The sequence below is a fragment of the Sitophilus oryzae genome, unplaced genomic scaffold (genome assembly GCF_002938485.1).
Source record: "Sitophilus oryzae breed Bouriz unplaced genomic scaffold, Soryzae_2.0 scaffold_111_pilon_pilon, whole genome shotgun sequence".
Classification (NCBI taxonomy): Eukaryota; Metazoa; Arthropoda; class Insecta; order Coleoptera; family Curculionidae; genus Sitophilus; species Sitophilus oryzae.
In genome coordinates, this window is record NW_022145749.1 from 1,130,757 (window position 1) to 1,143,500 (window position 12,744).

At 31.8% G+C, this 12,744-nt stretch overlaps 1 protein-coding gene across 1 annotated transcript in view; it reads right to left on the bottom strand.

Annotated features, from left to right (window-relative positions):
- Window positions 1–569: 569 nt before the first annotated feature.
- The window catches only part of LOC115883549 (F-box/LRR-repeat protein 16), a 35,868-nt gene continuing 23,693 nt past the window's right edge, over window positions 570–12,744 (bottom strand). The window contains exons 2-5 of the mRNA XM_030901918.1: window positions 11,957–12,248; window positions 5,622–5,817; window positions 3,646–3,794; window positions 570–1,571 (exon numbers count right to left, since the gene is read on the bottom strand). Of these exons, the coding sequence (XP_030757778.1) occupies window positions 1,423–1,571; window positions 3,646–3,794; window positions 5,622–5,817; window positions 11,957–12,248 (786 nt within the window). The 3' untranslated portion in view covers window positions 570–1,422. The remainder of the gene's footprint in view (window positions 1,572–3,645; window positions 3,795–5,621; window positions 5,818–11,956; window positions 12,249–12,744) is intronic.

Sequence of the window (12,744 nt, forward strand, 5' to 3'; positions counted from 1 at the left end):
GTATTCTTACATGTCATTATGTCATTATTAAAAAATCCGGAATATAACTTAATTCCGGATTTTTTGATATAGCTACAATAGATTTGGAGAAAAAGATGTTAAACAGCATTGCAGAAAATCATAACATATGAGTACCTATTTCACCTGTAAAAATTATTATATTTGTTTTGATTTTCTGTAGAAATTGTATTTCTTTTACACTGAACAAGAATCTATAAATGTTAAAGTAAAGCCCCATGTAATTTAATTTAAGCTGTTTGCAATCTGAGATTCGTAATTATAACAAATTTTAGTAACCAAATATTCATTTACTATTTTATTCAGAAAATGTAGCAAAGAACTAGGTAATTGTATACACGTTTGGCAACGATCGGCTTTGGATCCCAATTTTCCTGTTTAAGAAGAGTACAATGAAAATAGGTATTATACGAAGCTATTTAAAATACTCGGTTCAAAACTGAAAAAGTAAAATATTGCGCCCATATGAAAAATGTAGCTGATAGTTCTAGAAAAGAAAAACATCACATGTGATTTTTCACGCCACCAAAAGATGACACCCAGAACTTTTCTTTGAGAATTTATTTGTACGTTTTTTGGCTGTTGTTTTGTTAGTATATGGTTATTACCGTAGTTATTACCTATATATTAGGTATTGTTGACTTATTTTTAGAGTCGCTTCAACGAGAAAGAGTCGATTCCAACAGACGATATTTAAAAAATGACAGACAATTGCCACTATCGTATTTTTTCTCGTTGGACAAAGATTCTGGAATAAAGTTTTTCAACTTTTTCAAGGGCCAGCTAGGCATCAGCTAGGTGCCAGCTGATGAATGGCTTACTTTGAAGTCCATTTTATATATACCATTCTACCTTTTTCTATCTACAGATATTCATGTCTCTGTCTAATATATGTAAACAATAGTAATTTATTTTATATATTGAGTTTTCAGAAATATATGCGGAGATCAGAGATTTACAGCTTGTTATTGAATAAGCTGAGAAAGTAGTATATGAATATTTAGTGAAAAAAATTACAGATGTTTGATCAGTATAGGTATGCTTGCCACGGGTATAGATGCCTATACTGTGGTTCTACTTTCCTAGTCCTATTTTTTCTCTATAGAATTCAAAGTTTTACACTAATCACACAAGAATATGGATATTTTACAACCTTTGACAAGAGAAATCACATTAAGGTGCTGTTCTCAGTCTTAAGAATATGTTTTTAATGCAAAAGTTACACTTCTAAACAACTAAAATATAGCACAACATATTTTTGTTATTAATGACTAATTTTCAGTTTCCAATGGGGTAGATACTTCTTGAGCACTCTATTAAATAATATATAAATATATAAAATTGCTTTTTGATTTCTATAAATCAAAAAATGGAGTAGGTAAAAGTACATTATTAATATATATTTTATTCTATTACGAGGCAACGCGGAAGATGTTCTTTTAAATAGTCGAAGAGTTCTCTTGAAGCGCCAGGGCAATTGGTAAGTTCTAGCTCTTTCATGTGTCGAAGCTGTATTAAACTCGATAAACCGTTAGAAGTTAGAAGTGGACACCCTGAAAAAATATTAATCCAGTATATCGTATTGATTTAAAAAAAAAACTAAGGCCCGTATTTATAGTCGAGTCTCAAACCGCGACCCCAGTCACGAAATGCAAAAGACCGACAAAAATAACAGACGTACGTTTCGTCGCCCGTATACACGCGCCTAGTAAGCCTGTTATTTTTGTCGGTCTTTTCGGAGATTCAGTTCGAGACGCGACTAAATACGGGTCTAACGCTTCGTCCTACTAAAGACAAACAAAACTGACTTTTCGCTTCGTCTTACGTGGGCGACAAAAGCGCGCAATTCGGGCGATTCGACCGATACGTGTTTTTTCAAACAACGTTTTTTATGAAATCGTCCTAAGTAGGTAATGCAGGACACTTTCATAAGCATAGATAACAGAGCTAATTCGTAAGTTCCATAAAAAATTATTCATTGTTCATAAGAAGATGTTTTTTGATAACGTTGCGTCGCCCGTTTTTGTCGCCCACGTAACGCTTTGTCCTACGTGGAAGACAAAAGCGAGCGGGCGACGCGTGCGACAACAGAGGGCGATGAGCGCGACTCGCGCGACATATTTCAATCGCATCCGATGCCGCTTCAGTCGCGCGCATATCCTACCTAGGACAGCTTCGTAAGAAAACGTTGTTTGATAAATAGGCGACGCTCGAATCGCGCGCTTTTGTCTCCCACGTAGGATGAATTTTACGAAAGGGTCGTTAACGGTTCGTCCTACGTGGGAGACAAAAGCGCGCGATTCAGGTGGTGCGAACGACGCGTATTTATCAAACAACGTTTTCTTACCAAAGCTGTCCCATGATACAAAGAATACAAGGTATGATATTGCGCAGGTTGGTCACTACGTCACAGGTGATAAACGGCACCATTGGTCGGCAAGCTCTGCGCGCCAATTTCAAATTGTCAAACAGATTGTGTCATCTGTAAAATTTGATTGTGTCAAAATGTAAAAATAATTTTTCAAATGTCAAGCTCGATGTCAAAACATAACTTTTGGGGTTATGTCCTAATTCTTCCCTATTTTGGGTCTTTTTTTATTAGTGGCAATTGGACAATATGGATATTTTTTTTGTATGGCGTATGACGTCACAGGTGGTATGCGCAAACTTAACGAAATTGGAGCCGCTATCGATCATACCTTGTTTTCTTTGTACCCTTTAGTGTGTTCTGTGTTTGTACCATGAAGCTGTCCTAGGTAGGAGATTGGCGCGACTGAAATATGCGGAGGCGATTGATCATTGCCCTCTGTTGTCACACGCGTCGCTCGTTCGCTTTTGTCTCCCACGTAGGACGAAGCGTTACGTGGGCGACAAAAACGGGCGATGCGAGCGACGCGACGTTATCAAAAAACATCTTCTTATGAACAATGAATAATTTCTTATGGAACTTATGAATTAGCTCTGCTATCTATGCTTATAAAAGTGTCCTGCATTATCTACGTAGGACGATTTCATAAGAAAACGTTGTTTGAAAAAAACACGTATCGGTCGAATCGCCCGAATCGCGCGCTTTTGTCGCCCACGTAGGACGAAGAGTAAGAGTCAATTTGAAGAATAAAATAGTCAGTTTTGTTTGTCTTTACTGTTGACAAAAATTTATTTTGGTGACTTATTTGGTGTGCGCCTTTCTATTTTTATAGTATATATTTTATTGTTTATCTTATACTTGATTTTATGCCAGTTTATAAATCAGGAAATCTATTGCGTCAGAACTTGAATTACAATGAGGTTATGGCGAATTTTTATTAGAAAGATGCTTTAAGCTTTATTGTATCTATATTTGTGCAGCGTGCGATCGTTCCCAGGAAAAAATACGAAATATAAGGGAAAATAACAATTTTTAACCAGTAAATTATTACTAGTAATAAACAAATTAGGAAATTCGTTTAGAATAGTTTAAAAATGTTTTCACACTATGTACTTTAAACTAGGTACTTCAATTATTATTCCTTCCCAGAACTTCCTTACCTTCCCAGAAATATATATTTTTTTGTTTTAATTTGTGCCCATCAGTTAGTATATTATAGGTAATAAACAATTAATAATATTATTTTACTACATACGCACCTGCTAAAGACAATATTTGTAAATTTCTCATTCCACATAAATGTTGCAGTCCGATATCCCTAATTTGTGAACACCATCGTAAGTATAACGATTGTAGAGATAACATAGTTGATATATAGCCTATACCTATGTCAGTCACGTGAACACACCTGAAACATAAAATATATACGAATTATAACAAAAAAATGTATTATTCGATGCCCTAAAAAAAGAAATGGTGTATCGCTTAGTTTGTTATAAGGTCAAAGGTTATTACTTTTTTTGATAAAAAGGTATTAAAGCGAAAAAAGAAACGAACATCTCTTTTTTGGGTATATTATATTTATAAAATGATTTTTGTATACAGCACAGCTGTCCATTCTGTAGCACATTGTAGCATGTAGGGGCATCCCTAAGGGGGGACACGATATTATCTGTTACCCTTTAATCGATGTTTCTCGTAAAAAAAATTAGTCGACGCGTCCTATAAATAAAAATTCGACAAATTTGCAAGTAGTCAATGAAATAAGTGGGCGGAGTGTTTTGCGGTGACATACACACGTCAAAAGTCCACGTGGACTATCTGCCGCTTCTATATAGGAGCGATTTATAAAACACACGGTCGCTGATATGTATAATAATACTAATGCTCATAAAGACATTATGTGTATTACGATTATATATCTAAATTCAATAATTTCCGAATCATGAAGTTTTGATTTTGAAATGTTAAACGAAAATTTTGTAATTTCCAGACTTGATATGATCTCATTTTATACATTTATAAATGCTAACTTGAAAACTCATGTCAAATATTATTAAGTATCACAATTTCCGCAGAATTGCATCGTCAAATGAAACCGAACGCATAGAAATTAATTAAATCGAATCGTTTAAGTGATATTTTCAAAAGACAATAACTCGGGAACGGTTGGTTTGAGGTACATTCTGTGTATCTCGATTTTGGCTAAGAATTGAAGGAAGAACCAAAATATGCAATAATATATCTGCAAGTTAAGTTAGTAAAATGACTTAAATCCATTTTATTTCCCTCCAAGTCAAGACAACCAGAATTCAATTTAAATACCCATTTTTTAAATTTTAATTTTCTTGTATTATTCATTCATTACCGATTTTTTTATTATCTATATTAATTTATTGTAGATACAGATTAGAATAAAATATTATATAAACAACTATAATAAACAAAAAAAATAAACGCATCAAGGACAGAAAAACACACATAAAAACATCAACTTAAATAAAAGAAATTTCGTGGTACTTTGTACAGGTTGTCGCATTTTTGTGTGTTTCACAGGGTTTCTCTCGCACCCCTGGGGTCCGCGAGTATGTGTATGGGGGTCCTACGTCTTATCTATGAACGTTTGATTTTTTATAAAAATGTCATTTTTTCTTGTACTGAAATAATTTGTCCTAATATTTCTATGTTTTTTTTTTTAATTAGGGCGGTCCTTGAAATTGTGCTTGATTCTTTAGGGGTCCGCGAACTGAAAAAGGTTAAGAAACGCTGATGTAGTTGATAAATGTATAGGGTGAGTGGGAAAGTGGAAAGTTCTTGGGAAACAGTTTACCGTTCTTGGGTTATTCCCATGATACAAAGAATACAAGGTATGATAATGCGCAGGTTGGTCACTACGTCACAGGTGATAAACGGCACCATTAGTCGGCAAGTTCCGCAGACAGATGACACAATAAATGTGAAAATAATTTTTTAAATGTCAAGCTCGATGATTTGACATAACTTTTGGGGTTATGTCCTAATTCTTCACTATTTTATGTCTTTTTTTTATTAGTGGCAATTGCACAATATGGATATTTTTTTGTATGGCGTATGACGTCACAGGTGGTATGCGCAAACTTAACGAGATTGGAACCGCTATCGATCATACCTTGTTTTCTTTATACCATGGGTTATTCCACTGGTCGACTTTACCAACAAAAAACCTTTCTTCATGTGCATTAGATTATATTTTTACCTATCAAGTGTTAGTTCTTCTAATTGATTAAGGTCACAAGCTATATACTCCAAGGCAGCATCGGTTATTCTAGGACACCAGGATAAATCCAAGGAACGCAGTTTTTGCAGATTTTCAGCTATAAGCTCGACTCCGTCGTCAGTGATTTTACTGCAGCCCGAGAGACTTAGGACTGTCAAGTTTGGCAAGGAATGAACTGAAAAGAGAAAGAAATTGTTATTAATTGATATTTTAACGAAAAAATAAAGTTCTTGAGAAGGCAAGTTTTTAAGAAATGAACTCACCACAAATGTAAATTAACATTTAAAAAAATATTTTATCACAAAGTCTATATAAATTAGTGTTTTTGGTTTATGAATTAATAAAGTTCTTTAACGAATTTAAATATCTTATTCTGCTTTAATTCTGCACCTTTTTAATTGTTTTAGTGTTGGCAACCCTGTATCGATCATACCTTGTTTTTGGATTTTTATGTTTGAGCAAGTTAGTGGATCGGGATGATTTTTTTTAATCAGCCTCCTTTCAGATCACTTTACATAATTCTAAGATATGAGTAAATATATTTCGATAGTTTCAGAGATATTAATAAATAAATAATTTATAATAAAATAATAATATAGACAGTCTAATTTAAAAAAGGCGTCCGTTATTCTCAAACAGACCTGGTTTATAAGTTAAACACAGAAGAAAAATCAGAATATTACTGTGATAAAATGTAACTAGGCATACAATTTTAATTGTTTGATGCCCAAGTTAAGGACCGTAAGCTCAAGAATACTCGTTCAACCTTCAAAAAAATATATATCTATTTTCCAAAGAATACCATTATCGAAAAAGAAATATATAATACGTATGTCTATTGACAACATAACACAATATTAATTATTCTACTTTTTAGTGCTAATTATTACTTAAAAAAGCTTGACGTATATAATAAAATAATTTAGTTAAAAAGCAAAAAAAGGTGAATATTTAAACATCGATTTTATACATAGGCGTTTTAAATCAATTTAACTTTTGAAAGTACTTGCAGTTAAGTCATATCAATAATTTGCTTTTAAAGCTTTAGTTTTGCTTGACTGAAACGTGTTCTTGCGTTCATTATTCGTTCAGTCTTACTGAATCAGTCAGACTTTGAGTCAGACTGCATTGAAAATCCGTGACACGTGAAAACCCGCCTTTAATTGTTCACTGAGCGCAAAATATAAAACTGTAATAAACCTACTAGTGTACTAAAGCTTTCCAGACACCTTTATTGATATTGTCGAGTTCAGTGCTCTTCTCTATAGTTACAAGATTCTCGTATCGAATAACGTTAAAATAGATATAATTATACCGGGTGCGTCTCGAAATTGGTTCACCCCTATAACTTTTTTATTTTTTCAGCTAAAAAAACGAGATTTGGTATATTAGTATATGACATAAATTAGGATTGATTAACGTATTCAATTGTCTTTGGTCACTTCCTGTTTCACCGGAAATTACTACAACTTTTGATTTTTAAATGGCACCCTCGGTATTTTTTTACTTTATTCCATAGAAAATAACACTCTGAATAGAATGACATATCATATGTAAAGTTTTGACATTTTCGCATATGGTTTATTTTAAATTATAACTTGCGGTTCGTAAAGAAAATTTGACTCAAAATACCAAGTGTGTGGTATCAAATTATTCGTCAAAAATTGCTTTTTCCAAATATGCTAATAAGCCACCCTCGTTCCCTTTGAAAAAATTGAGATATGATTAAAAATACAATTTGAGCATTTCCTAACTGGCCAGGAGAAGACACTAAAAACATTAGACGATCAAATCTATTTTTCCAAGGCTGCTTGATTAAGTATTAGTGTTTTTAATATAGCCATGGCACTCTAGATTAAATTTTAAAATACGATTTTAATTATGCGAGAATGTCAAAAGTTTACATATGATATGTCATTCTATTCAGAATGTCATTTTCTATCGAATAAAGTAAAAAAATACCGAGGATGCCATTTAAAAATCAAAAGTTGTAGTCATTTCCGGTGAAACAGGAAATGACCAAAAACAATTAAGTCCGTCAATCAATCCTAATTTATGTCATATACTAACATACCAAATCTCGTTTTTTTTTTATCTGAAAAAATAAAAAAGTATAATATAATATGATATTTATGTTATTTATATAAATATCATGATATTTGCCAACCCTGCCCGTACTATTAAACCTTCGTTTTAATTTATTGAATATGGATACTTGAGGTATAAAAAAAAATCAGTCATCAAATTTATTAATTCGTAACTTTGCTGTAGATAGGTGTATCACTTTTTATAATAAACGCCTTCTATTAAAAGAGCAGAAGCCAAAGCCTGTCTTATATTTTCAAAAAAAACTCAATTTTCTCATTAAATATAAATTTTAGCTATTAAGTACGCAATGAAACAAAAATATTAAACAAAACTTCGTTCATTTATGATACAAAATACAGGGTGACTCATTTAAAATAGTGGAGAAAAATACAACATTTAGTATTGACCTAATTGTAGATTGGTGGGCTGAATTTGAAAGAATATTATTATACAGTACTTCCGGCTAAAAAAATTTCAAGTTCTTCGAATTTTCAAAGGGCTTTAAATAAGCAGTAAAATTAGTTTAAAAACGGTTATATTTCAAAAACCACTAGGTATAGTAGTAAAAAATGTACTATTTCATTTAAAAATATACAATTTTAGTTTGAAAATATGTTTGAATCGCTCTGTATCTCGAAATGTGGGTTACCAATACCACATTACGTAAAAAAAAATAAAATGAAAATCACAAACCAAAATCCTAATATAGAGCTTGGTCACAGAAGCCTGGGTCACCCTGTACATTCAACAAAATTATAATTTTGCGGTTGTACAATTAGTAGTATTCCGCTTTAGCGAGATCATTTTAAAGTCAATAACTGCTCGTATATGAATTTAATATGCTCAAATTCGAAAACAATTTGTACATCATAGAAACAGAAAAGAGCACAATTCATAGCGATATTTGGTAAAGCGTTGGAAACGGGTTTAGTCGACCGCAGGTTGTTAATTTCCGTTTAATAATAGATGTATCCAGGAGAGTGCTAATAGCATAATAGCAGAATATTGATGTGGGCTAGACAAGATTCAAAAGCCGCTTGTGGTTCAAAACAAAATTTACAATGGAAATTATAGATGGGCTTTATACAAATACTACCTACGCGTTTAATTATCATGAATAAGCTATTTTAGTCATATTTCTGCAATCATACATAAAACCATGAACATATTTATATATTTATGTCGAGTGTATTAATTCTTAACATTTTGGTATTTTTTATTTTATTATATTGATTGATTACAAATTCACTATAATAATATATTTAACAAAACTGCAGAATAGGTGGGACATCTTAAGTATAATTTATTTATATTTGAGGTTGTGTGTGTGTGTGCCATATTGATTTACGAGTATATTAACCATATATTAACTATTGATTTTGAAAATGTTCCAATAAAAAGAAACGTATTTTATATACTTATAGATTATGCATTAGTTTCTTTTAATTTGAAATTTTATAGTATGCATAATTTTAAGATTGAATCTTTTAATTGTAATTAATATAATTTGAGGAAATTAGGTATTTTTTCTTTCCAAAATGAAATGTTAATCATATCTTCGTAAATTATGAATTCAAATATTACTTCTTAGAAAAGGTTTTTTAGTGTAATTTGGAAGATTTTTAAATAAAACATTACTGGTTTAGCTTTTAAGTTGATGAATTATTGTAAACAGTACCGGGTTATCATTTTAGTTTGACCCACTTTCAAAAGCTTATAACTTTTTTGTTTGTCGGGTTAAAGCAGTCATTCAAAAAACATATTGTAGCAGTTTTAGCCAAGTTTTTGCGAGTGTTGTCAAAAATGAGAGTAAGTGTCACATGTCAGATTTTTGAATAACTAAAAAAAAACTTTTTAAATGGGACACCCTATATATTAATAGCGCATTAGATAGTCGCCTTTTCTCCGAATTCAAAAATGTATCATACATGTGCATTCTTCTTCTTAATTTCATTCAAGATTGACAAAAGAATGTAAAAACAATTAAGTAAATAAAACAATCAAGATAGTTATAAATGGTTTTCTTTCCAAATTATGTTTGTTAGTTTGCCTTATCAATGCAGCACAACACATTAACGAACAATAACTAGCTATAGAATTAAAAACAGTTATAGGTTATTCATTTTCATAATCTATATTGCTCTACATGACCGCCTTTTTCGATGCATTTTCGAAATATTTTCTACAGGCTTTTCATAATATGACGTTTATAATGTTAATGTGTGATACATTTTTGAATTCGGAGAAAAGGGGACTATCTAATGCGCTACTAATATACAGGGTGTCCCATTTTAAAAGTTTTTTTTAGTTTTAAAAATCTGACATGTGACACCTACTGTTATTTTTGACAACACTCGCAAAAACTTGGCTGAAACTGCTACAACATGTTTTTTGAATGACTGCTTTAACCCGACAAACAAAAAAGTTATAAGCTTTTAAAAGTGGGTCAAACTAAAATGATAACATGGTACATTATATGTTACAGTAAAAGTTGGAAATCAGTGATTGTTAACTAGTAAAAGCTCACATTCACTGATTTGCTAAGATTACGCCAGTAAAAGTTCAACATCTATTTTTAAAATCAACTTTTACTAGTGAATGCTAGCATTCCCTGGACAAAAGCAGTGGTTTTGAAAGATTCAGTTTGCGCGGTTGCCACATGTTGTAAAATATAAGGATAAATAAGGATAACTTGAATAATAGGCAATATAAGGATAATATTAAATTGGGTTAAACATTGGCAATGTTGGCAGACATCTGGCGTAAATTCGCATTGTTGTTTTGTGGTTATGTATAATTGTTTTATCATCGTTGTAAAAAGTGTTATGAAAGTGTAAGGAACCTGTGTGTGACTATGAACTTATTAAACGTTTTGATATGCTTAAAGTAGCGGGTTTGAAAAAACGAATAACTCCCGTTGAAGAAAATTCGTGCATATTTTATTTTGTCCACGATGAAGAACTTTATTAAAAAACACCTTATACCAATAAGTAATCTTATGTTTATGAATGTTTTTTTTAATTGTTTTGTACACTTCAAAAAGTTTACTATATTTTCTCTTTTAATATTTTTAAAAGGTTATGTCGTGATTTTCTATAATTTTTAATAAATATACTAAAGAAGTAAATTGTAATTTTGAGATATGTGGATCAGCTTGAGGTGATCCAATATTCTTAAAAGTTTTATTTGTTCTAACTTCCAACAACATTCTTCCTCGTCACTTTGAAAACCTTTAGTAAATGTTACTTTCACTATAGTGAATGTTTTAGGTAAATGTTACTTTCACTATAGTGAAATTACTAGGAAAAGTCGACAAATCTCTTTAAAATACCACATTCACTGGTCCTATGCGTAATATTTAGCATTTCCTAGTGAATGTTAACGATCACTGAATTTCCGACTTTCAGTGTAACATATACATATAAAAATAGAGAGCGATATTATTTTGCATAGTAGATTTCTTATAAAAATTGCATATTGTCATTATTTATAGAAAGTAATTTATCATATCGTCCCATTGCTGCCAAAAGTCACTAACTTACTTTTTATTACTTCCGAGAAAAATGCGTCTAAAGATGAATTGCATTGCATAAAGATGTTATAGTTAGTAACTATTCGGTGTTAAAATAAAACATAAATAGCCAGAAATCGTAGTTAATGACTTTTGCAATCGATTCTCCGCTTCAAAACATAGTCAGTGATTGAATTTGGTTGTTCGGAAAAATGTTAGTTAGTGACTTTTGGCAGCAATGGGACGACATACTGCAAAGATTTTAAATATTTAAATCTAACACAAAATTAAAAAAATCAAATTCTTCCTGTATAATAAATAGTACATATTTTATAACAGTGTTTCTTCCAAAGCTAATTATACTAAACTAATAATGATACTTAGTCACTAATTTTCAATAGTAATTTTTAGCCTGCTTCAGCAAAATAAATCATACTTATACATAGGTCTAGTAAAAAATTGATTACAAAATTAAAGTAATAGTCAATGTTTGCTGTAGATAGGTATGTCACTTTTAATTACAAGTACCTATTAGTAAAAAACGACATACAAATCATGTGTTGTATGTTGTCACAAAAAATATAAAAATATTGGAGTAGCTTTAGGGATATAGAATAAACCAAATAAACTTTAAATGTGCTCAAATTTTGCGTAGGGATTATACAGAACGTTTAAGGTTTAAAAAATAACCAAAATGGAATTGATAATGACTCACCGATATTAACAACACCGTGATTGGTAATTTCCCAGCAGGAGTGCAGTCGCAACACCCCCAAAGATCCACCCTGTTTAGGCGAAAAGTATCCTAGCGCTTGATCGGTCACGTGGTAAGCTTGTAACTGGAATTCGTATAAGGCGGGTAGTAGCTGAGCGACTGCGCCCACAGCCTCATCGGCAACGTTGATGCAGTCGGTAAGCGTGAGGGACACTATGCGGGGATGGAGACACTGCCACAATCCTTGCTCTGTGATCTCGTTGCAGCCGGCAAGTTCCAGTTCATATAAAGCCTATAAGGAATATAATATTAATACTTCTTGAAGTACCGCAATAAATAAAATCAATTGAAAATAAGAAGAAATTTCAAGTATAGTTTTAAACGTAGTTTTTTTTTTAACAAAGAAATGCGAATCATAGATTCGTAAGTTAAGTCACCACTGCAGTATAATTGATGAGCAGACTTACAAAATGCATTTTGTCCAATTTTTGGATTAAATGGTGAAAATGCCTTAGACTTTCTATATGCTGTATGTCCATTGGCGGTAGGCACACAAACCAACAGACGTTTGTCCTTGTGTGCTGTAGACATACTGCTGTTTGTTTATCATTGCCAGATGAAGATTCTTTTTGTGCTACAACTTCTCTATTTTTTTAATAATACTACTTAAAATAATCTTATGCTCATCTGCTTTACTTGTACATGCTATTATAATAACTGCTAAAATAACAGTCCCCATTTCTAACACGTTATTTTCGTATAGCGCGCACTACTTTGAATATCTTTCT